The sequence below is a fragment of the Staurois parvus genome, unplaced genomic scaffold (assembly GCF_062004578.1).
Source record: "Staurois parvus isolate SC_StPar_1 unplaced genomic scaffold, SC_StPar_1.0 ptg000049l, whole genome shotgun sequence".
Classification (NCBI taxonomy): Eukaryota; Metazoa; Chordata; class Amphibia; order Anura; family Ranidae; genus Staurois; species Staurois parvus.
The window spans coordinates 1,947,819-1,973,928 of NW_028317845.1; the positions used below are offsets into that span (position 1 = coordinate 1,947,819).

At 42.4% G+C, this 26,110-nt stretch overlaps 1 protein-coding gene across 2 annotated transcripts in view; it reads left to right on the plus strand.

Moving 5' to 3' along the window:
• The first annotated feature begins 1,088 nt into the window (after nt 1–1,088).
• Nucleotides 1,089–26,110, plus strand: part of MTERF4 (mitochondrial transcription termination factor 4) — an 88,280-nt gene continuing 63,258 nt past the window's right edge. Inside the window, exons 1-4 of one of the 2 annotated variants that reach the window (XM_089665854.1) lie at nt 1,089–1,162; nt 4,538–4,844; nt 22,978–23,162; nt 25,078–25,474. In XM_089665854.1, coding sequence (XP_089521980.1) covers nt 1,091–1,162; nt 4,538–4,844; nt 22,978–23,162; nt 25,078–25,474 — 961 coding nt within the window. In that variant the 5' untranslated portion in view covers nt 1,089–1,090. Of the gene's footprint in view, nt 1,163–1,322; nt 1,344–4,537; nt 4,845–22,977; nt 23,163–25,077; nt 25,530–26,110 lie in introns of those variants that run through there. The other variant, XM_089665860.1, reaches the window with a different exon arrangement.

Here is a 26,110-nt window from a genome sequence, read left to right on the forward strand (position 1 = left end):
GGAAATCTCCCATGTGTGATACAAAGTGAAGGGAAATCTCCCCAGTGTGATAGAAAGTGAAGGGAAATCTCCCCTGTGTGATAGGAAGAGAAGGGAAATCTCCCCCATGTGATAGAAAGTGAAGGGAAATCTCCCCCGTGTGATAAAGTGATGGGAAATCTCCCCCGTGTGATAGGAAGTGAAGGGAAATCTCCCCAGTGTGATAGGAAGTGAAGGGAAATCTCTGCTGTGTGATAGAAAGTGAAGGGAAATCTCCGCTGTGTGATAGAAAGTGAAGGGAAATCTCCCCCGTGTGATAGGAAGTGAAGGGAAATCTCCCCAGTGGGACACAGATTGCAAAAGAACTGACAAGGGTTATAACCCTCCCTTACTCTATCCAAAATGAAAATAAGGTTTTGCCATTAGTTTCACTTTAACGTGTAAATCTGATACTAGGGCCACTTTAATTGTTTATATATCGCTCAATACTGTTCCAGGATTGTGTGGAGTATAGCACACTATACAAAAAGTATCCAAAAACAACACCACTCAAATACTATACAATAGAATATGAACAATATAACTCGTAGTTGTAAGTCCTCATGCACACTGGACGTTTTTACAGCAGCTGTTATTGTCTTTTGGTGTTTTTTTCTACAGCTAGTAAACCCCTCAGCATGTTATCCTATGTGTCCATGCACACATACACTGTAATCAGTGTTTTTTGGCTGGAAAAAGCCCCAGGACTAGTGGGCTTCTAGAGGAGTTTTTTTAACTGAAAAAACACGGCAAACCAATGTTTTTGGACTTTTTTTTATGTGTAAAAAAAATGCTAAAAAAACACAAACACAGAAAAACACTGCAAAAGAGTAATGCAAAAACACTGAAAAACTTGCATTTTTAACGTGACTTTACAAAGCTAATGCTACCAGCGTTATTAAAATGCCCCGTGTGCATGGAGCCTTATGAGGCAGTTCTGTGAAGGCTGCTCTGACCCACAATGCTTTATTGAGGAATTCTGTGAGGCTGCAGGTTCTCTAGGACACATTGTGCAGCTTCCAGCGGGGCGGAACTCTTTAGCGAGGTTGCTGTTTCCCCGGAAGTGCTGTATATGTTGGTGCACAGTCTAGGAGATACTTGCTGTGTGGGACGGAATAAAGGTCCGGACTGGAGTGTGATCATGGTGAGTGTACTGTGTGCAGACACACCATGTAGTTCGTATACCGCCCGGTATCAGAGGTTCCCTCTCTGTTCCTATACACCGGAGGCCTTTGTATGAGTTCCGCCTCACTGGAGGACTACGAGTCCCAGAATGCACTGCGACCAGAGCCCTCCAGGCTGCACTCTCCTCTCAGTAACCTCTGGTATATCCTAACTGGGTGACACTGATTGTACTAAAGCACTGTGTGAGATACAGGCGCCATGCTAACCTCCTGCAGCCACATCCTATCTACACCTAGATGTCCCAGCGGAGTTCCAGACGTTTTTGTGTTTATTAAAAGTCAGCAGCTACAAAAATTTGCTGCTGACTTCGAACCACCTGCCTTAGGATTCCCCCCCCCCCCCTTTTCTGACCAGGCCATTTTTTTTGTGTTATGGTGCTGCGTTATTTAACTGACAATTGCACGGTTGTGCAACGCTGCACCCAAATGAAATTTACATCCTTTTTTTCCCCACAAATTGAGCTTTCTTTCAGTGGTAATTGATTGCCTGTGTGTTTTTCATTTTTTGCGCTATAAAAAAAAGCAACAATTTTGAGAAAAAAAAAATATATTTTTGACATTTTGCTATTAAACATATCCAGTAAAAAAAAAATTTTGTCATAAATTTAGGCCAAAATGTATTCTGTGACATGTCTTTGCTAAACAAATCCCAATGCATGTAAATTAATTGGTTTACATGAAAGTTACGTGGGCAGCTCAGTGGCTAAATGGTTAGCACTTCCTCCTGGCAGTACTAGGGTCCTTGGTTCAAATCCCAGCCACGGCACCACCTGCTTGGAGTTCTCCCTGTACCTGCGTGAGTTTTTTCCAGGTACTCTGGTTTCCTCCCACACTCCAAAGACATGCTGGTAGGTTAATTGGATCCTGTCTAAATTGGCCCTAATATGTATGAATGTGAGTTATGGACCTTAGATTGTACGCTCCTTGAGGGTTAGGGACTGATGTGAATGTGCAATATATATAAAGTGCTGCATAAATTGACGGCGCTATATAAGTACCTGAAATAAATAAGTTATAGCATTTACAAATGTATATATACTTGGATTTTTTTTTTTTTTAGTAGTAATGGCAGCAATCAGCGACTTATAGCGGGACTGCGGCAGACATTCTGACACTGGGGGGGGGGAACTGACATGGTGTCACTGACATCTCCAGTGACAACAATACAGTGATCAGTGCTAAAAAAAAAGCCCCGTCTGAAATCAGGCCCCGGTGATTGATATCCGCAAATGGCAGCACAGGTAGGGCGCACACATGCCCCCTACCTGGAAATGCAAGATCACGGATTTTGCACACCTGTGCCGCCCTGTAGGTGTATTTCTGTTATAGGGTGGTCGGGAAGTGGTTAATAAACGCACACCTGTCCCAGGGTCCAGCGATGTACTCACCTGTGCAGTCCCTTCTCTCCTTTTGTCCTCCATGGCGCCGGCATCTCTACTGTGGGCACAAGACTGTGTCAGCTTGCGGCTTCACAGCCCGGTGCCCACTGTGCATGCACAAGTAGCGCCCCGCCTCCTGTTTGGTCCTGAAGTCTCCTGGGACCTGTGAAGGTTCACAGGACACTGCTGGAGCGAGGAGGGGGATGAACTCCGCGGCAAACTGAGCAGGAAGTGGGAGCGGGTACCGGTCAAAACCAGGTAGCCGCTCCCCCCCAAATGGTGCCAAATATGGCAGTGGAGGGGGGGGGGGAAATAAGCGGAGCTTCCGCTTTTGAGTGGAACTTCGCTTTCAGCAGCTGCACATCATTGCTGACGGTGAGCTTTCAATGGCAGAACATGTCTGTACAATGACATGACAGGGTGACAAGTTGGAGGTCGGGATAAAGTGTTGTCACCTTGTTAAAGGAAATGACTGTACTAGGACCTTCATGGCAGAAAGTATTAATTTCACCATTTATCTACCAGGACAATGTTTTCATTTTTTCAAGTAAAATCTTCTTTTTTTTCTCTAGAGGTTACTGTAAACCTCCCAGAAATATATACTTTCTGAAAGTAGAGTCCCTAGAGAATAAAATGGTGGTAGCTGCAATTCTATTATATAGCACGATATATGTGTTATTTATCAAACACAACTCTGACATACAAAGCCATTCACAACGCTGCCCCAAACTACCTAACTGACCTGATACCCAAATACTACCCAACCCGTGCCCTTCGATCCTCACAGGACCTCCTACTCTCCAGCTCCCTGGTCTCCTCCTCCCACGCCCGACTGCAGGACTTCTCCAGGACTTCCCCCATCCTCTGGAACTCCCTACCCCAATCCATCAGACTGTCACCTACCCTCCTCACCTTCAGGCGCACCCTAAAAACCCATCTCTTCAGGGAACCCTACCCCACCCTCACCTAACAACCGATCTCCTACCACTCCATCCCCCACAGCCACTTCCTCCTGTACCACTATCCCCTCCCTCCTAGATTGTAAGCTCCAAGGAGCAGGGCCCTCGAACCCCTCGTGTATTGTATTGTTACTGTCTTGTCTCATGTTCTGTCCCCCTCGCTAATGTACAGCGCTGAGCACACCCTTTGGCGCTATTTAAATACTGTATAATAATAATATTTTCAGGGAAAAATAAACTAAAATGAGTTTTAGTGCAAACAAAATATCATACCCAATTATTTTGTAATATATGAAAGATTGTATCAGATATAAGCTATAAAATGAAAGGATAAGTTCACTTTTTGGACAAAAATAATAAATGCATATTTTTTTGCGGGTAAAATAATGTGCATTTATTATATTTGTCTGCAGGAGCCTGTTAAGCATTGCACCAGTGATTAGTAGATCACTGATGCCATGCAGGTCTCCTGCAGACCTGTCAGAATATCTGCTTGCTGTACGGGATGTAAGATGCTATAACGTTCATGCAAAACAATTAATATACACTTATTGGGATTTTTTTTTACCAAAGACATGTAGCAGAATACATTTTGGCCTAAATTTATGAATAAATGTTCTTTATTTTTTTTATTGGATATGTTTTATAGCATAAAGTAAAAAACATTGGTTTTGTTGTTTTTTTTTTTTATTTTATGTCTTTTTCATTTATAGTGCAAAAAAATGAAAAAAAAAACTCAGTGGTGATCAAATACCACCAAAAGAAAGCTCTATATGTGTGAAAAAATTTATATAAATTTAATTTGTGTACAGTGTTGCATGACCGTGCAATTGTTAAAGTAGAGCAGTGCCATATAGCAGTATAGTCACTACTATAGTAGTGATATGTGCCTTTTAATTCTATTTATACAGAATAATTTTTGTTTTGGATTCTCTGTTTTTATCTTGTGTATTGTAATGTGATATGTGATCAGCTTCTTATTGTGTGTTTCATTTAGGTGTCTGTGTGTCTCAGAAACCGGCTCATTATTAGTCGGTCAAGTCTATGCTTGAGACACATGTCCATTGTTCCTGCTGCCAGCGAAGAGCTTTTGGATCTAGGCTTCTCAGAGGCACAAGCTCAAAGGATCTTGTCTATGAAATGCAATGTACACAGCATTTCCACCATCAAGGAGCTGTGTGTGGTTGGACTGAGCCACAAAACAATACTGAGAATTCTTGAAGAGAAGCCAGAGCTTCTGAAGACAAAAGCCAAGGTAGTAAAGGACAAGGCTGACACTTTGAGGAGCCTAGGACTGGGAGAAGGTAACCTTCTTTTAGTTTTTTTTTTTAAGAGCTGGCTTATCACTAAACAATATATTATTTTATCAGCCCTCAAAATTTCCGCTCACATTGGGCAAGAGGAAATAGGGTGGAGGCGAGCAGCACTAAGACTAGGGGTGTGTGGGAGGGCTGTGGTGGGGGCAGTGACAAACAGCGATCTCCTGTATGGCTTTCAGTGAAGCAGATGAAAACCGCCCAGGAGGGAAAGGAGGAGAATCGGATTCCAGCTGCTTCATTGAAAGACATACAGGAGATCGCTGCTTGCCACTGCCCCACTATTGCAGCTATCAACCCCGATCGTTCAGTTTCTTTCCTGCCCCCCTCACTGTGTGCTCCTCAGTTCCCAGCCCCTCCCTCCCTCCATCCATTCTCTGCACCAATGGGAGAAGAGGGGAGAGAGGCTGAATCTGCTCTGGCTCCCCCTGTGCCCGCCCACACCCCAGTCCGTGCAGCATCTGAGAAGGAGATGTGTGGGCAGGAAATTGTACACAGAGCAGCTGACAGCTCTGATGCTTCTGACTGAGCATGTGAGTCCTCCCACCCTTCCACCCACCCCTCCCTAATTTGCTTTTACACCCCCCACCCCTCCCTCCCTCCCTCCCTTCCTTCCTCCCTCCCTTCCGCATAAAACATTTAACAGTGCCATCTCATGAGATAATTTACAAAGGCGTGTTTGGGGGTGGAATTAAGGGTGGGGCAGGGTAGGTGTTGATTGGGGCAACTGGTGGTAACACTTAAATCCTGGCTAGTACTTCAGGACTTGAAATTTTGAGCCATGATTTTATAATATAGCTCAACACTGACCTATTGATATGAAAAGGTAAGTTAAAAATCAACTATACCCAAAATGCAGATTCAGAATACTTTATTAATCTGAAAAGGAAGTTAACACATATTTTATATTACATGGGAGGCAACAAGCTGAGTCGCTTACATTTTGGGGATGTAACAAAAATTCTCAGCTCTTCCCAACCGCTACAGCCATTACAAAACTAAGTGACCATGTTACTCCCCTCCAGCGGATTACCCATAATACGAATGTCCAGGATTTTCACACATTTAAACTTTCCCAAAAGGGAAAGTTTCACTTTTCTTCCACCTCCCACCCTCCTCTCCCATGTTTGGAGTGTCTTTTGGAGGGGGTACCTGATTTTGACAGATACTCGATCTAACTTCTGATCCAGCAACCTAGGCAAAAGGAGCAGAAGTTCCTCACCCCCCTTTTCTCCCCGCAGCCTCTTGGAACATGTCAGAGGCCCTAGGAGACTGCGGGACCAATCATGGGGCATAGGTCGGCTCTCGAATGAGAAGTGGGTAGCCAGCTGTGCAGCCGCAAGGAGTCAGTCGGCTGCCTACAGTTAAGATGCCGTTGTGTGGACCCAAAGAGGACAAAGAGCCGGGTTGGGTGAGGACATTACTGGGACAGGTAGTATTTGTAGCTGCTAACTTCAAATTTTTGCTTACAGGATGAAGATCCTCTTTACTTTACCATTTCTACCACTACATTTGTTACTTTCCTCTTTCGACTCTACAGAGGAAGGCATTTGTTACTACAGAGGAAGATGCTAAACTCTTCTTGGACACCTGCCTAACCACATGCCTCTTGGACCACATTCCCACAACTACTGGAGTCACCCTCTTGCTCTATTCTACATACTCTAACCTACATATTCTATCTCTTCATTCCTACTGGTATAGTTACATAGTTAGATTGAAAAAAAGACACAAATCCATCTAGGTCAGCCAATACAAACACAAATAAAACCTTCATATACACAATCCTATGTACATAATGATCCAGAGGAAGACAAAAAAACCCAGGAAAGCATGATCCATTTTGCTTCAGCGGGAGAAAAAAAACTCCTTTCTGATGCCTTGATTTCCCTCATCAACTACCCCTGGACTTATTCCCTTTATATTCTGTGCATTTATTTTCAAAAATAATCTACTGAGCTGGCCTGAACTAGTTCTTGAGGGAGTCTATTCCACATTTTCACAGCTCTTACTTTCTGTTTGCAGAGATTAAATCTCCCTTATTGTTCTCTGTAACATACATGTTGATCATATCCTCCCTTAATCTCCTCTTCTCAAGAGAGAATAAATTCAGTTCCTCTAATCTTTCCTCATAGCTGAGCTCCTCTATGCCTCGTTTGGTGTTTGATCTTTGGTTGCTCTTCTCTGTACTTTCTCCAGTTTCTCAATGTTCTTTTTGTGAATTGGTGCTCAAAACTGAACTGCATATTCCAGATGAGGTGTTACTAATGATTTGTACTGGGGTAATATGATATCTCTCTCTCTGGAGTCTATACCTTTTTTAATACAAGGAAGGATTTTTCTGTCTTTAAAAACTGAAGCATGCCATTATTAAGCTTATGATCTACCAGAACTCCCAGATCCTTCTCCACCATTGATTCCCCCAGTTGTACCCCCCCTAGTATATATGATGCATGAGCTGGAAGTTGACAGGGTTTTTACGGGTACCCGCTCCCCTCCCTCCCCTCCAAAAAAAGGTGCCAAATGTGGCAGATGAGGGGGGAGGAGGGAGAAAAGTGGAGCTTCCACTTTTGTGTATCCTCCCAACTATAGATATTAAACGAACAGGTCTATAGTTACTTGGTAAATACTTTGATCGCTTTTTAAATATTAGCACCACATTGACCTTACGATGCTACACCAGTCATTAACCCCTTCGTGATGGAGGGTAGAACAAATCCTAACATCTGAACAGTTTTGCAACTTTGGCATGGGTTAGTAAAACTGTAAATATCACAACTTAGTGTATCAGGTGAATTACAGTCAGGTCCATAAATATTGGGACATCGACACACTTCTAACATTTTTGGCTCTATACACCACCACAATGGATTTGAAATGAAACGAACAAGATGTGCTTTAACTGCAGACTGTCATCTTTAATTTGAGGGTATTTACATCCAAATCAGGTGAACGGTGTAGGAATTACAACAGTTTGCATATGTGCCTCCCACTTGTTAAGGGACCAAAAGTAATGGGGCAGAATGATAATCATAAATCAAACTTTCACTTTTTAATACTTGGTTTCAAATCCTTTGCAGTCAGTTACAGCCTGAAGTCTGGAATGCATAGACATCACCAGACGCTGGGTTTCATCCCTGTTGATGCTCTGCCAGGCCTCTACTGCAACTGTCTTCAGTTCCTGCTTGTTCTTGGGGCATTTTCCCTTCAGTTTTGTCTTCAGCAAGTGAAATGCATGCTCAATCGGATTCAGGTCAGGTGATTGACTTGGGCATTGCATAACATTCCACTTCTTTCCCTTAAAAAAACTCTTTGGTTGCTTTTGCAGTATGCTTTGGGTCATTGTCCATCTGCACTGTGAAGCGGCGTCCAATGAGTTGTGAAGCATTTGGCTGAATATGAGCAGATAATATTGCCCGAAACACTTCAGAATTCATCCTGCTGCTTTTGTCAGCATTCACATCATCAATAAATACAAGAGAACCAGTTCCATTGGCAGCCATACATGCCCACGCCATGACACTACCACCACCATGCTTCACTGATGAGGTGGTATGCTTAGGATCATGAGCAGTTCCTTTCCTTCTCCATACTCTTCTCTTCCCATCACTCTGGTACACGTTGATCTTGGTCTCATCTCATAGGATGTTGTTCCAGAACTGTGAAGGCTTTTTTAGATGTCGTTTGGCAAACTCTAATCTGGCCTTCCTGTTTTTGAGGCTCACCAATGGTTTACATCTTGTGGTGAACCCTCTGTATTCACTCTGGTGAAGTCTTCTCTTGATTGTTGACTTTGACACACATACACCTACCTCCTGGAGAGTGTTCTTGATCTGGCCAACTGTTGTGAAGGGTGTTTTCTTCACCAGGGAAAGAATTCTTCGGTCATCCACCACAGTTGTTTTCTGTGGTCTTCTGGGTCTTTTGGTGTTGCTGAGCTCACCGGTGCGTTCCTTCTTTTTAAGAATGTTCCAAACAGTTGTTTTGGCCACGCCTAATGTTTTTGCTATCTCTCTGATGGGTTTGTTTTGTTTTTTCAGCCTAATGATGGCTTGCTTCACTGATAGTGACAGCTCTTTGGATCTCATCTTGAGAGTTGACAGCAACAGATTCCAAATGCAAATAGCACACTTGAAATGAACTCTGGACCTTTTATCTGCTCATTGTAATTGGGATAATGAGGGAATAACACACACCTGGCCATGGAACAGCTGAGAAGCCAATTGTCCCATTACTTTTGGTCCCTTAACAAGTGGGAGGCACATATGCAAACTGTTATAATTCCTACACTGTTCACCTGATTTGGATGTAAATACCCTTAAATTAAAGCTGATAGTCTGTAGTTAAAGCACATCTTGTTCGTTTTATTTCAAATACATTGTGGTGGTGTATAGAGCCAAAAATGTTAGAATTGTGTCGATGTCCCAATATTTATGGACCTGACTGTATATGTTGTTTTTTTTCAGGACAGATTGGGCTTTTGTTAGGTGGTACATAGTTTTTTTTTTGTTTAATTTAGCTGTTTATTTTTTGCTATTAACATAACCTTCAACCAAAGAAAAACCCCAATAAAGTATGCTTCTGACAGTCGCTGTAAAACTACATATGTGTATGTTATTTGATGTTTGTACCTGTAGTAGGGCCTAGTAGCAATAGTGAGCATGTTGCTTTTTGCTTTATCCTACCTAAAACACACTAACAAACTGACAATAACAGACATTGATATTAATTTTATTTTTTATTTTTTTTTATTCATACCTAAATGACCGTGACTCTAACCCTGCCACTGACCTAGATCAAAACCTGAGATATATATATACACACACACACACACACACACACACTTGCCAAAAGTACATGCACATGAACTTTGAAGGCATCCCAGTCTTCGTCCGTAGGGTTCAATATTGAATTAGCCCACCCTTTCAAGCTATGACAGCTTCAACTCTTCTGGGAAGGCTGTCCACAAGGTTTAGGAGTGTGTATTTTTGGAATGTTTGACTATTCTTCCAGAAGCGCATTTGTGAGGTCAGGCACTGATGTTGATGAGAAGGCCTAGCTCACACGCTCCGCTCTAATTCATCCCGAAGGTGTTCTGTTGGGCTGAGGTCAGGACTCTGTGCAAGCCAGTTGAGTTCCTCCACCCCAAACTCGCTCATCCATATCTTTATGGACCTGGCTTTGTGCACTGGTGCGCAGTCCTGTTGGAATAGGAAGGGACCATCCCCAAACTATTCCCACAAAGTTGGGAGCATGATATTGTCCAAAATGTCTTGGTATGCTGACGCCTTAAGAGTTCCCTTCATTGGAACTAAGGGGCCAAGCCCAACCCCTGAAAAAATAACCCCACACCATAATCCCCCTTCCACCAAACTTTACACTTGGCACAATGCAGTCAGGCAAGTACCGTTCTCCTGACAACAACCAAACTCAGACACATCCATCGGATTGCCAGACAGAGAAGTGTGATTTATAACTCCAGAGAACACGTCTCCACTGCTCTAGAGTCCAGTGGTGGCATGATTTACACCACTGCATCTGACACTTTACATTGCACTTGGTGATGTAAGGCTTGGATGTAGCTGCTTGGCCATGGAAACCCATTTCATGAAGCTCTCTACGCACTGTTGCTAAACTAATCTGAAGGCCACACGAAGTTTGGAGGTCTTTAGCTGTAGACTTTGCAGACAGTTGGTGACGTTTGCGCACTTCATCGGGCGCTGACCCTGCTCTGTCATTTTACGTGGCCTACCACTTTGTGGCTGAGTTGTTGTTCCCAGTTGCTTTCACTTTGTCTTAATACCACTAACAGTTGACCGTGGAATATTTAGTAAGAAGGAAATTTCACAGATGGACTTATTGTACAGGTGGCAACCTATCAAAGTAGCACGCTTGAATTCACTGAGCTCCTGAGAGTGACCCATTCTTTCACAAATGTTTGTAGAAGCAGTCTGCATGCCTAGATGCTTGATTATATACACCTGAGGTGATTGGAACACCTGAATCCAATGATTTGGAGGGGTGCCCCAATACTTTCTTTCTCGTACATCATGTGACACAGAGCAGTCCATAATAATGACTGTGGGTTATATGCCACCTATAGGTGAATGGACACTGGCCAACCAATCAAACAGGAATTCCTCTCCCATATAACCCCTCCTACACAGGAAGTACTTTCACAAAGTTTTTTTCGCCAGTGTCTGTAAGGTGAATGTTCACTGAACATGCGCTGCATATGCTTTGGAAACATACTGAGAGGTCTGGAACGATTCTACTGAGAGTCAAGGGCTTCAGTCGGATCCATTTGAAAAGCTGTTCGCCAAAATGGATGATACCTGAGCCTCTCTGGATAAAGAGAAAGAAGAATCCTCAGGGTTTTGCCTGTAATGCGGCTTTACAGCACTGGACCCAAAATTTTCGGAGCCCTGTGCAGTTTGATCTGACCAAGGTGCTTCCGGCAGGGTTCTATACGGGTCCAAGGCAGTGGCCCTCATTTTTAAAAAGTCTTTGAAGGTCTTTAGGACAAACCCCGCCGTGATGGGTGAAGGTTGGTCCCTGATTATGAGTTCAGGGGCCTGCGGCGGGAAGTGTTCCTTTATGTATATGCGGAGGAATCTGCTATGGTTGACTGGGAATACTTACGGGGAGTGATCTCTTTTTTTGCCTGTATCTTCCTGTAGTACCTAATTTTGGCCACTTGAGGGAGTCTGTTGCCACGTGGGCGCGTGAGCGCACGTGCAAATGCAGTAGCAGCAGAAAGAGGAAGTCAGCCATATGGGATGGCCAGGACACAGGGCAAATTATTATAAAAGGGCACTCCCCTGGCAGGGTCGCCTAGTCAGGCAGGAGTGTTGTGTACATGCTACCCACTTTTTTCATACCCTGATGATGTAACGCGTTGGTACGCAACGTCCGGTGACGCACTTCCGGGCGTGGTGGCCATCTTGGTACACCTTACAAACCCATGCAGTGCAGCTATATGCATGAGGTTTAAGAGTCTGTATATTGGATAATACATGTGAGTGTAAATTCTGTTTCTTAATGTTTTATGGATTACAAAAGTTACTGCACCATGGAGGAATTTTTTTTTGTTTCACTATTATGATCCTGAGTGGGGGTGAGCTTTATTGTGGTACCTGTGCCAGGAGGGAGCTGAACGGTGGTACATAAAGGAGCTTGTGTGGCGTTCATTTCCTGGGACCAGTTTACATCTATTAGGATCGAGAGGTGATCCTTAAAAGTGTGCTGGCCCTTAGTGGTCACGGTTTGGAGGTGAGGGGCCATTTCGGCCATTTCTGAGGAGTTTGTTCACCAGAGTGAAGATCACTGTTTTTTCACGGCATCACTTGCATGAATTATATGAAGATCACGATTATATTTATATGTTGTTTGGACATTATATTTTCCTATATGTATTTTTTGTTCATGTTGATGAGGATTTATACACGTTTAAGGGGTTTATATGTGTCACTTAACACTGTATTATTTGTCCCTAAAAAGGGATTCACTTGACACACTATTTGTGTAGTCCCATTATTGGGACAGGAGGGGGATTTTATAATTTATAGTTTATATTTGTTTAGAAGTCACATGTTATTTTATATAACAGGATCTCCTGTTTTTCACTATTTTACACGGTTGGTCACGATTGGGTACGATTGGGTACAGATTGTATCTGAGCACTGTGTGTGGATCATATATATTATTTTACAGTGTGTGTGTTATGTAGTTCATTATAGAGCTCTTCACCATTTCTTATTTTTTGATGTTTTCATGCCTATTGGATCAGGTTGGGTGAAAGCAGCTTTATTTAGGGGTTCCATATAAGCGCAAAAGGTATGTATGCATATGTGTGTGTGTGTGTGTGTGTGTGTGTGTGTATATATATATATATATATGTATGTATGTATGTATATGTATATATATATATATATATATATATATATATAGTGCCCTATGCATATGTAGTTCCACTCAAGGCCTTTGCAGAGGAATATTCTGTCGACATGGAACAAAAAGATTACCGCATTTCTTTGTCTCCCCTGGTGCTGCAAGGCTTGAATTGGTGGTTGGATGCATGGAATTTGGAAAAGGGAAGATCTTTCCCACCAGTAATTTGGAAGCTGGTACCAATCGATGCCAGCCTCTCGGGTTGAGGGGTTGTTCTAGAAGGGACCACAGTGCAGGGGACTTGGTCTCTGCAGGAAAATAGCCTTCCCATCAATATTCTGGAGCTTTGGGCGGTGCGGCTTGCCCTGAGATACTGGACGACCAGGCTTCATGGTTGACCAGTCAAGCCTAGTCCAACAATGCTACGGCAGTGGCATACATCAACCACCAAGGCAGTACCAAGAGCCAGAGGGCTCAGAAGGAGGTAGATCTCATTCTGACTTGGGCAGAAGGGCATGTTCCAGTTCTGTCAGCAGTATCCATTCCAGGGATAGAGAATTGGCAGGCGGACTACCTCAGTCATCGGCGGTTGTTTCCGGGGAATGGGATCTACATCCCGAGGTGTTCTCGGCAATCTGCCAGCGTTGGGAGTACTCGGATGTAGATCTATTGGCGTCCAGGTTTAACAGCAAGTTGGACAGGTTTGTGTCCAGGATGCGGGACCCTCTTGCGATAGGGATAGATGCCTTGGTGATACCGTGGGATCATTTTTCCCTAATCTATGCCTTTCCCCCGATTCAGCTACTCCCATGGCTATTACGCAGGATTCAAGACAAGGCGATTTCTGTGATATTAGTGGCACCAGCCTGGCCCAGGAGGTGTTGGTACGTGTACATTGACATGCTAGCAGTGGGCGATCCTTGGCCTCTGCCAGATTGGTCAGATCTGCTGTCTCAGGGACCCATATTGCACCCAGCTTTATGGTCGCTGAATTTTATGGCATGGCTGTTGAGACCCAAATCCTGAAAAATAGGGGAGTGTCAGACTCGGTTATCCACACAATGTTGAACACTAGGAAGCTGGTTTCTAGGAATATTTATTATAGAACTTGGAAGGTTTATATTTCTTGGTGTGAGGGTCAAAATTGGCACCCCCGGAAATATTTGATTGGGAGAATTTTATCTTTTCTCCAATCTGGAGTAGAAAAGAAGTTGGCTGTTGGTACTATTAACCATTAGCCACCCGGCCAATGGCGTTTGGCGGCCGGCAAAATCCTTCAGCGTTCCGGGTGGACGCCATATGGCGTCCTCCCGGGCATGCGCAGTTTGCGCGCCTGCAGAGCCTCGCAGCAGCGCAATTTGTCACCAGCCATGTACCTCGGATACGGCCGATGACAGATCAGAGTACCGGCCCCGTTGCCGGTACCATGTGACCTGCTGTGACAGTTGTATACAATGGATGGCTTCATTCATGCCATCCATTGTATACTAGTGTCTAGCTGTGAATGGTCACAGCGATCACATGCACAAGCTGGGCCAATCACAGCCCAGCTGAGTCATGTGATTAGCCGTGGCCAAATCACAGCTAAGCACAAAAAAAAACCCTGAATGAATCGATTGTCATTCAGGTAAATGCTTGCTTATAGCAAAGTAATTCGTTGCTATAAGCAAATTGTGTAAAGAAAAAAAAAAAGAAAAAAAAAAAATACTGATCACTTCCCCAAAGTAGTACAATGTTACTATGGTAACATTGTACTACTTTGGTCATAGTGAAATATGAAAAATAAATCTTAAAAAAACAAAAAAAAAAATTAAAAATAATAATAATAAAAAAAAATTATATATATATTTTTTCATACTGTCACCAGTCAGTGTCCCTGATCACCGCCATGCCAGTTATATGATGACGCTGTACTGAACTGGTGACAGTATGTAAAAAAAAAAAAATTGTGAAAATAATATTTTTAATTTTCCGAAAAATTATGACAAAAAAAATACAACTTCAAAAAACTCGCCATGCCTCTTATGAAGTACGTCGGACTGTCTACTCTGCAAAAAGGGGTCATTTGGGGGATATCTGTACTGTTCTGACATTCTTGGACCTCAAGAAATTAGATTGGCCGTCCGTACTTCAGGATTGATCAATATTCAGATATATCCCATAGCTTGTGAACTCTATAACTTTCCTATAAACTAAAAAATACATCCTAATTTGGGTTATTTTCACCAAAGATATGTAGTAAAATACATTTTGGCCTAAATTTATGTTTGGTCTTTTTTTGTTAATTTAGCAAAAAATAAAAACCCCAGTGGTGATTAAATACCACCAAAAGAAAGCTCTAGTTGTGTGAAGAAAATGATAAAATTTTAGTTTGGGTACAATGTTGTATGACCGCGCAATTGTCATTCAAATTGTGAGAGTGCTGAAACCTGAAAAATGGCCTGGGCAGGAAGGGGGTAAAAGTGCCCGGTATTGAAATGGTTAAAGTGTCAGGTTTCAGCCTTGGCTGTTTCTTCCAAAGTCTGATTGCTTGTCACCCTTGGTTCATACTTTTTTACAGGTAGTGATGCGTACTGTTCCTCTTGTCGGACAGCCCCTCTATCCTTGGGACTTGAACTTGGTCTTGGCAGTTTTACATAAACCACCATTTGAACCTATTGGGGAGATTGTTAGGTTTGCTAACTTGAAAGGTTCTCTTTCTTGTGGCAATCACCTGTGGCAAGAAGGGCATTGGAGTTGGTAGCTCTTTCTTGTAGGGAACCATTTTTGGTTTTACATCAGGATAAGGTGGGGTTGTGGTCTCATCCATTTTTTTTGCCAAAGGTGGTTTGTAGTTTTCATCGCAATCAGGACATTGTTTTGTCTTCATTCTTTCCTAGGCGTCAATCAGCAAAAGAAAGATCTTGCATGCCCTGGGTGTAGTTCGGGCAAAAGGAGTCCTTTGGAGAATGACGGCACAGATTAGAAAGATTGATTCCTTGTTTATTTTGGTGGGAGGCCCCAGGAGAGGACAGGTGGCATTCGAATCATCTACTTCTAAGTGGATTTGTCAGTTAATCATTCAAGCCTACAGTTTGAAGAGCAAGGTTCCACCCTTGCAGGTGAAAGCTCACCCTACCAGGAGTGTGGGGGCACCTTGGGCTATCCACCAGTTGTCAGTCGGTTAGGTTTGCAAGGCTGCTACGTGGTCTTCAGTTCATACATTCACAAGGCTTTACTAGGTGGATGTCAGAGCCACAGAGGATTCTGCCTTTGGCTGCAGTGTTTTACGTACAGCTGAATAGCTCCCTTTTGGGATTTTGGTAGTGGTTATTGTAATGTCACCCACCCCTCAAGGTTATTGCTTTGGGACGTCCCACATAGTCATAATTGTGGCCTGCTCTGTATCCTGTGTTGTACGAGAAAGAAAATTGGATTTTTTTCTACACACTTACCTGTAAAATCCATTTCTTGGAGTACATCACAGGACACAGAGGTCCCTCCCCTCTTTCTGGATTTTCCTTGCTTGCTACAAAAACTGAGTACTTCCGGTGTAGGAGGGGTGATATAGGGGAGGACTTCCTGTTTGATTGGTTGATGAGTGTCCATTCACCTATAGGTGGCATATAACCTAGATAGTTTACATGTTTCTCCTCCTACAATGTGTTTTTCTCCCAATTCAAGAGGTGAAAAAAAACACAGGGTTGTGCTGCACAGTGACTGATCACTGTGATAACCAGTCACAGTGATCAGTTGATCAAGAACCACATTTCCTGGTTCCCAATAATTAGAGCAAGGTCCCCGTTGAGAGTAAGCTGTGCAGTGCATTCCCAGTGCGATCACCCACTCCTCTTCAAAAAAGACCCCCCTCTCTTGGCCTCCTGGACTCTTATTTCCTGGTTCTCTTCCTACCTACAGGTGAAACTCGAAAAAGTAGAATATCGTGCAAAAGTTCATTTATTTCAGTAATGCAACTTAAAAGGTGAAACTAATATATGAGATAGACTCACTACATGCAAAGCAAGATAGTTCAAGCCGTGATTTGTCATAATTGTGATGATTATGGCTTACAGTTCATGAAAACCCCAAATCCACAATCTCAGAAAATTAGAATATTACATGCAATCAATAAAACAAGGATTGTACATAGAACAATATCGGACCTCTGAAAAGTATAAGCATGCATATGTACTTGGTTTGGGCCCCTTTTGCAGCAATTACTGCATCAATGCGGCGTGGCATGAAAGCTATCAGCCTGTGGCACTGCTGAAATGTTATGGAAGACCAGAATGCTTCAGTAGCGGCCTTCAGCTCTTCTGCATTGTTCGGTCTCATGTCTCTCATCTTTCTCTTGGCAATGCCCCATAGATTCTCTATGGGGTTCAGGTCAGGCGAGTTTGCTGGCCAATCAAGCACAGTAATCCCACGGTCATTGAACCAGGTTTTGGTGCTTTTGGCAGTGTGGGCAGGTGCCAAGTCCTGCTGGAAAATGAAGTCAGCATCCCCATAAAGCTCGTCTGCGGAAGGAAGCATGAAGTGCTCCAAAATCTCCTGGTAGACGGCTGCGTTGACCCTGGACTTAATGAAGCACAGTGGGCCAACACCAGCAGATGACATGGCTCCCCAAATCAACACAGACTGTGGAAACTTCACACTGAACTTCAAGCATCTTGCAGTGTGTGCCTCTCCATTCTTCCTCCATACTCTGGGTCCTTGGTTTCCAAATGAGATGCAAAAGTTGCTCTCATCAGAAAAGAGGACTTTGGACCACTGAGCAACAGACTAGGTCTGTTTTTCTTTAGCCCAGGTAAGTTTGTTGTTCAGGAGTGGTTTGACAAGAGGAATACAACATTTGAAGCCCATGTCCAGGATCCGTCTGTGTGTGGTGGCTCTTGATGCACTGACTCCAGCCTCAGTCCACTCCTTGTGAAAGTCCCCAACACTTTTGAATGGCCTTTTCCTGACAATCCTCTCCAGGCTGCGGTCATCCCTGCTGCTTGTGCACCTTTTTTCTTCCACACTTTTCCCTTCCACATAACTTTCTATTAATGTGCTTTGATACAGCACTTTGGGAACATCCAACTTCTTTTGCAATTATCTTTTGAGGCTTTCCCTCCTTACGGAGGGTGTCAATGATGGTTTTCTGCACAACTGTCAGGTCAGCAGTCTTTCCCATGATTGTGATTCCTACTGAACCAGACTGAGAGACCATTTAAAGGCTCAGGAACTCTTTGCAGGTGTTATGGCTTAATTAGCTGATTAGAGTGGGACACTTTGAGCCGAGAATATTGCACCTTTTCACAATATTCTCATTTTCTGAGATTGTGGATTTGGGGATTTCATGAGCTGTAAGCCATAATCATCACAATTATGACAAATCACGGCTTGAACTATCTTGCTTTGCATGTAATGAGTCTATCTCATATATTAGTTTCACCTTTTAAGTTGTATTACTGAAATAAGTGAACTTTTGCACGATATTCTAATTTTTCGAGTTTCACCTGTAAGTGCTCTTTAGGTATTACCCACAACTCTATCTTCTCCTTTCCTCTTTCTGTAGGGGTCCCCCAAAGCTCTGTTCACAGACCCCTAAACTTTCCTCTGTCATATATCTTTTCCTCTCCAGTTCCGTCAAACTACTTGCTCTTACCAAAACCTGGCTCCAGGAATCCAACACTGCCTCCCCAGCTGCCCTCTCCCATGGTGGTCTCCTCTGGACTCGCCCAGACCCAGCAAACGAAAAGGAGGCAGAGTTGGACTTCTCTCCCCACAAAGCACCTTCCAGGTTCTTCCTTTACCTTCTTCTCTTTCCCTTTGTTATTTTGAAATGCACTGCATTTGTATTTTTTCACCAGTTTGTGTCACGCTTTTTTGAATGATTTCTCCACATGGATACCGTACTTTCTCTCTTCTGAAGTACCTGCCATCATCCTCAGTGACTGTAACATTACAATCGATATTAAAGTGTTACTAAACCCACAACAGTAAAAAGTCTGTATATGCAGTAAAGCATGCTTGTTATACTCACTGTGCAACCTAAGGGGTTAATCCTCCAAAAAAGGCTGTTTGATCCTGTCTTCTCTGATCCTCCCATTTTTCCACAGTCCCCAATCCATTTGCTGATAGCACAGAACTGTAGGAGTCACTCCTGCACATGCTCAGTTTAATGTGTATTGCTAGAGAGGTTTTTTTTTTTTTTTGGAGGGTGAATGTTATCAGCACAGAGCCAACCAGCACTGTTCAGACAGAGGGTCAAGGGTTATGCATATGCAGCCTCATAGAACAGAATAGAATAAAAACTCCTCCTACAAGATTAACCAGTGCTCAGCCAGACACTGATAGAAGTCACAAGACTGCTATAGACTGCTGATAAGAAAATGTATATAGCAGTTTATATTTACTAAAATAATTGCATTTCCATGTTGTGTGTACTGTGGGAGACCAGATATAGTGAATGCAGGGCCCTGGGTTTAGTAACACTTTAACACCTCAGCCACTTCTGAACTTCAGCTTAACCTCCTCTTTTAATCTAATACAATGGATACAAACCACCACTCACTCCAATGGCAACACCCTCGACCTTGTATTCTCTTACCTCTGCACTGCCTGCAAACTCTCCAACATCCCTTTTCCTCTCTCCAATCACAACCTTATCAGTTTCACACTCTCCCGGTCTCCTACCTCCCATGCCTCCAACCTGCAATCTTTTTAAAACTGAGCTTGTAATATTTCCTCCTGCCCGATCCCCTCCCCATGACTTTACCATTGAGATCAGTGGCACAACTATTGGTCCTTCCAGACGTCAGGGTGTTGAGTGTAATCCTGGACTTTGACCTCTCCTTCAGTGACTGCTGCCCCTCCCTGTCAATCTCTTCACTGGCTTCCACTACACGAACGTATAAAATTCAAAATACTAACCACAACGTACAAAGCCATCCACAGTATCACCCCCAGCTACATCCCTAACTCTATCTGCGGATGTCACCCAAACCGTCCTCTCCGCTCCTCCCAAGAACTTCCTGCCCCAGTATGTCCGCTCAGCTCCTACCCTGTCCGCCTTTAGGCGATCCTTGAAAACTCATTTGTTCAGGAAAGCCTACCCCACCTCCACCTAAGAATGATACTTGAGTCACCTCCATCAGATCATCCCCTGCAGCTATCACCTTTTGTACCCCCCTCCCTTTAGATTGTAAGCAGTGCCCTCCTAATCCTTCTGTATTGAACTGTATTGTAATTGTACTGTCCCCCTTTATACTGTATAGAAATCCTGTATAATAATAACGATTTGTCTCTCTACACTTGATCCCTTGGGCAGTTGTTAACCTCCAATGGCTGTCAATACCATCAATATTCTGATGATACCCAAAATGGCACATGCATGTACTCAGTATTAAAGCTTAGATGGTCACAATGACAGTCAGACAAATGGCATTGCAAGTCAGCAATTTCAATGCATTTCTCTCAATAAGGGTTTCTTTAGCATAAAAAGCCAATCACAATGTACAGTAAAAACTGGATATAGTCCCTGTTCTTAAGAATGAGACATTTTTATCAATATAAAACATTGAGGACATTTCCAAGACAACTTTTTTTTAAGCGTGAAACTTCAAAAAATGTAATTCAGGGACAGAATTCTACAAAGGACAGGACAGGCAGTTCACTTACCAGATAGGGGAGGAAACAGAGGGGATTCTTTTTTTATTAGGACTTAACTGTTATCAATCTGCAGGGAGGATTATGTGACCCTGACGTACTTTTTTTTTTTTTTTAATTAAACACTTCTCAAAAATGAAAAAATGTGTTTTGTTACAATTTTGTCCAAGGTTTGGATATTTTTTTTTTGCCAGACAATATAACAAAAATAAAGCATTGCTTGTTCTTAAACAGTGTATGTATTACTCTCTTATCTTAATTTATGACAAAGTTATTTCCGAATAAACATGACCGTAGCAGAAATGTGAGGATTGAGGTGTACAACGATGAGAGCTGAAGTGATTAAACCATGCCAGAGTACCACAAAACCGTTTTACTTGTCACACAATGGCAGTAATTGGTCTTGTTTAAAATGACACAAATTAGGATTCTGCAAAAGCACTGCAGAGGTATCTGCAAATGAAATGTGAACAGTTTTTTTACTCTGTTAATTTTTTTACTGTCACTTTAAAAAAAAAGTGCAAACAGAACAAATTAAAATAGAAAATAAATATGAATGGTTAATAAAATAGAAAAAAACAAAATTGGTAGGAAAATTATAGTTGAAGGAAAAAGGGCTGATTAGGATAAACTAAAAGTTAATAAGGGGCTAAATAAAGACTATTTTTTTTTTATTGTCAGTTTGCTTAATTGACAGCATCTGCAGATAGACGGCCATCCCTCTAATCTGCAGATTAATGAAATATTAGATACAAAACTAACACTTTTTTTTACTTTTTTATCTCTGGCTCCTGAACAGTGTTAAAAGAAGTTTGATCATAAAAAAAAAAAATCCTGTATGCATCTAGGTGGATGCCGCATCTGTCCCCTACTGGTTCTAAGACTGAAAACCAGTCTTAGAAGTGATTGCTGGAGGTGGAAAGCTCTGCCCCTCTAGCGCTCACTGGGGTGTTGGGCTGTGCAGTGAGTGGGAGCAGCTGGCTCAGTCTCCCAGCGGCTTGCTGAGAGGCTGAGCCAACTGCTTAGTCCAGGCATCTGGGTGGATCCTGACATGAAAGTGGTTGTAAAGGCTCAATGATTTTTAGTTTCATGCATTCTATACATGAAGGTTAAAAACCTTCTTTGTGCAGCATCCTTCTCAGCCCCCCCTCTGATACTCACCTAAGCCCCCTCTCTATCCAGCGATGAGCACTGGAGTCTTGGCTATCCCGGAACTCTCTCTCCTCATTGACTGAGGTGGCAGCGGGAGCCATTGGCTGCTGTCAATTACAGCAAGTTAGCCAATAAGAAGAGAGAGAGGACAGGGCCGAACCGTGGCTCCGTGTGTGAATGGAGACATGGAGCAGCAACTGGGGAGTGTGCATGCTTGGGTGCCCCCATAGCAAGCTGCCTGTTGTGGGGGCACCCAACAGGAGGGAGGGGCCAGGAGCGCCGGCAGGAGACCTGAGAAGAGGAGGATCAGGGGCTGCTCTGTGCAAAACCATTGCACAGAGCAAGTAAGTATAGACATGTTTGTTATTTGTTTATAAATTTAAGCCTTTAGAATCACTTTAATGACGGGATCTCTCCAGAGCCTGGATTGACTGGGTCATGTCAGTCGACCGTGGACTTTAGCCTGAAAACGGGTCACAGGACTGCAGAACTAAGTGCACTTCTGTGACCCACAGAAGAGCCAAAAGAGCTCTGGCCCTGCATCGTCTTTTCATAAACAATGTGTCAGATGGTCCTTTTTGACAACAGTAGCTGCTATAGGTGGGAATTGCTGGCAGGTGGGAGTAGGGGATGTGACAGAAGGACTGGACTTGCTACATTTTCACTTTGTAGTTTGAAGAAGTTTTTTGGGGCTTGTGTGGCACTCCCAGTGTCCTAAACTAATGTTGCTAGATATGAAATTGATTTTCTGTCAGCACCCTATATGTTTTATATATTTTTTTACATACAGGTTGAGGAGTTTGCATGTGATACACTACCATTAAATCCATTGGTTCTATTTTTTATATCCTCCACAGGCATCTGATTAGCTATTTATTACAAATAAGCCCTACATACCAGCAGGTAATGTGATGTAAAAACCAATTTAATGTCACCCTTCATCGATTTGTGATTGGCTGATATAGATAAAGGCTTCTTTACACCCAATGCAGTTAGAAACCTGTTTAGTATAGAGACTGATTTAGCGTATGTTGCCTTGCATTTTCTGATGTTTTCATGTGATCCTTTTTTTAAGGTCTTAATTTAACTCACTTGAAAGGGACACTGAAAGTCACTGCACCCAAAATTACATCATACAGTATATTTTCCAAATACATTTGGATACAACACTGGTGGAAACAGGGTCTGTAGATATTATTTTTTTAATACCATCTTGCTGGCCTGTGTTGCCAAATTCAGCACACTCCATGAAACCAAAAATGACATCTAATGTGAATAAAGGCTTAGTGCATTTTGCATGTTTGAATTCCTAATTGCACTCTGCAATAAATTTGTTCTAACAGTTGAAAGAAAAAAATTTATGTTTTCCAGATTAATATTGATTCCTGACAAATGAGACTTCTCCATTACCATGTGCATAAGCTTCCTCCTCTTTCTCAATATACAGGTTCTCTTCAGAACTCTCTGTCGAGGTGTCCCTCTTTACTATCTGTGCCTCGCTCCCATCTGTTAGCCTCAGCACAGTGTCTTAAGACTCGGTGTCAGTTTTCATCTCAGCAGGTACTGAAGATCCTTAAAACCACACCAGAAGCCTTAATCCAAGATCCCAACCACCTAGAGGAGCTCTTCCAGGTGAGTGTGATCGCTAGATTATCTTTAGTGGTTAGATATTTCACTGTTGTACATTAAAAGGTCAAAAGTCTGTGGAAAGCTGAATGGCACACCTACCTAAATAGCCAAAATTACCCCTCCCGATTACTGAGTTCAGGTGTTTCCAGTGATGTATACTGTAATGTTACAGCAAACAGATACATTTTAGACAATTATATGCTTCCAGCCTTGTGGTATGGTCAAGGCTTGTCATGGTTTGAAAAGTCTGGTTTGGGGGAACTGGAGGGGGCTACACAGAGTCCTGACCTTTAATCCTTCTGAACGCCTTTGGCATAAATTGGAAAATCGGTAGCAAGTCATGTTTTCTTATCCAGCATTAATGTATGACCTCAAAATGTTCTTTTAGCTAATTGGACCCAAAATTCCACAGACATACTCCAAAAAGTCTTGTGAAAGTTTATGTTTTGGAAAATCAGATGTTTAGCAAGCTCATAAAGGTATGATGTTCAGGTGTTACAAGTTTCTGGGAATATACTGAGTTTTTCCACAATGCCTAAAAGAAAGCATTGAAGCACTCAGGTCAGTCCCTGCTCATGAAGGAGCTTGCAGGTTAACTTCTGCACACCTACACAGACTCGCCATGACCAATTTTGGGATCGGCTAGTTTAGTCTTTGGGAGGAAACTGGTGGATCCACACTGAATCCATGGGCAGAATATACACACCCTATGCAGCCTAAACACTGAAGATAATTATTGAAAAGGGCTGCACCCAAAGGAAATTTAGAGTAGAATTTTATACACTGGCACACTGAGTAATTTAAATAAGTAAATTTTGTAAAATTGTGTGAAATTACCAGAATCTTTCATAGTTTTAAAGTTGACAATCAACCACTGGATTATTATTGTAGGCAAAGCTGAAGAGTATAAACCAGACTTACTTAACCCTTGAAATAACTTTCAGGTCCTAGGAAACCTTTGCTATTAATTGCTGTACTATGGATTATAGTTCGTTAATGTGAACAGTAAGTTAAGAAACAAGAATCAATGTAAAGAATAAGAATCATGGCATACTTAAGGTGACCATATGTGGATTGAAGTTCAGCCAGTTTAGCAGGGACTGGCCGAATTTCAATCCATGTATGGGCAGGCTAGTTGTACACAAATCGATCTACCAATCAGCTTGTGTACAACGAGCCTGTCGGGTTTTCCTACAGGCTATAGCGGTCAACACCAATCAATGTGTTCCAACGGAGGGGGAAAGCTCACTGCTGTCTAAACACAGTAGTACAGTGGGAATGATTACCTCATCCACATGTGGATGGGGAAATTGGATCTTTTTTTTTTTTTTTGTTCAGATGATTTATGTTTGGCCAGCTTTAATCTATTTGACACTCGCTCTATACTGCGAAATTAAGTTCCGTAATCATAATGAAATTTTAAAAATAATAATAGCCAGAAATGAAAGGCAGACAGGAGCTATTTTAGTGTTACCACACAGTTGTGGTCAGTGGAAAAATGCCCCCTTAAGTTGACCATCCACTATACAATCTAATTGTCATCAGCTGTGCCGTGCAAAGGCCTGTCTTATTGATACACACTGAATGGATTGTTAAGATGTGTTCTCCTGTTACATAGTTTTGGTAAAGCTAAAAGAGATTGCACAATCATATTGTATAGCCAATTATACAGTGCTGGTCAGTGAAGGACCCCCTTACCTTGTTGATCACTAGCAGAGGGGTCCCATAAAACTGGTGATCAGTGGAAAGTCACTGGGAAGAATAGCTAAAATTGGTAGCAGTGTTTACTTATCTGAGCCAGAAATTGCTCAAGGAATCCCTAACAACTTCTGCAGGAACCCAAAGTTTGCAATGAACTCTGGTTGAGAAGGACTGTTATAGACCCTTTTCCTTGACTGTCATTTCTCTCATTTTGCAGTATGCATATTTTCGGATGGGTGGGAAACATGGAGACATTCTTTCTTCTGGGATTTTCCAAAAATCACTAAATGAGATTAGAGTTCGGCATCACTTTCTGGAGCGTCTGGGGAGATTCATACCTCCAACCAAAAAAGGCCTGTGTCCTCCTTCCAACCCAAAAATCAAAGAGATTGTGCAGTTGTCTGAGGAGGACTTCTTATCACAAATTGCACGCTCTTCCTCAGAAGAATTCAACATTTTCCAGAAGATTTTAGAGCGGGAAGAAATGGAAAGCGCAGAGGCAATGGAAGAGGACCAAGATAATTTAAGTACTGATGATGAGTATTCCGAGACTGAAGAAGAGTCAGAGACAAATGATGACTCTGAAGATGAGGACTATGCAGAAAGTGTTCAAGGTGATCAATCAAAATATAAAAATGATAAGAATAAATAGATTTTTTTATATTGCAATCCCTTTCATCCTCCTTTTTCAGTAGTGCTCTCAAATGATAGTTTAAAGGAATCCTGTCATGAAGAAAATGAGGGCTGCCGTTGCTGACCTTTCCCTCTGAAAATGCTAATTGCCTGGCTGATATTCTGATAATCTGGTTTAAATACTTTCAGTCATTGGCCTGGAGCAAGTATAACAATGAGGAAGCCTGACTCTTATTTGCTCCAATTTTGTTCCAGAAACATTTGATGTTGGACATGACCAGATAGTAGCATTTTCAGGAAGAGGCCAACAAAGACAGCCCCATTTGAATTGCATTACAGATCTACTTTAAAGATTGCATATTCACCCTCCTGTACTTTACACATTACTTTTCTAAAATATTCCCCTCATTTACAAAGATTATACTTTCCCTTTTTACAGTATGTCACTGGCTGTGCTATCTTGTTCAATCCAGGTAACAGTTTGACCCACTTTTTGGGCAAATATGCAAAGGAAACACAATTGAAATATAAATACATCAACAAATGTACTATCCCTATTATTTGTTCTGGATCATTTAACTGTTTCTCTACAGGCATCCATACATGGATCAAATGTC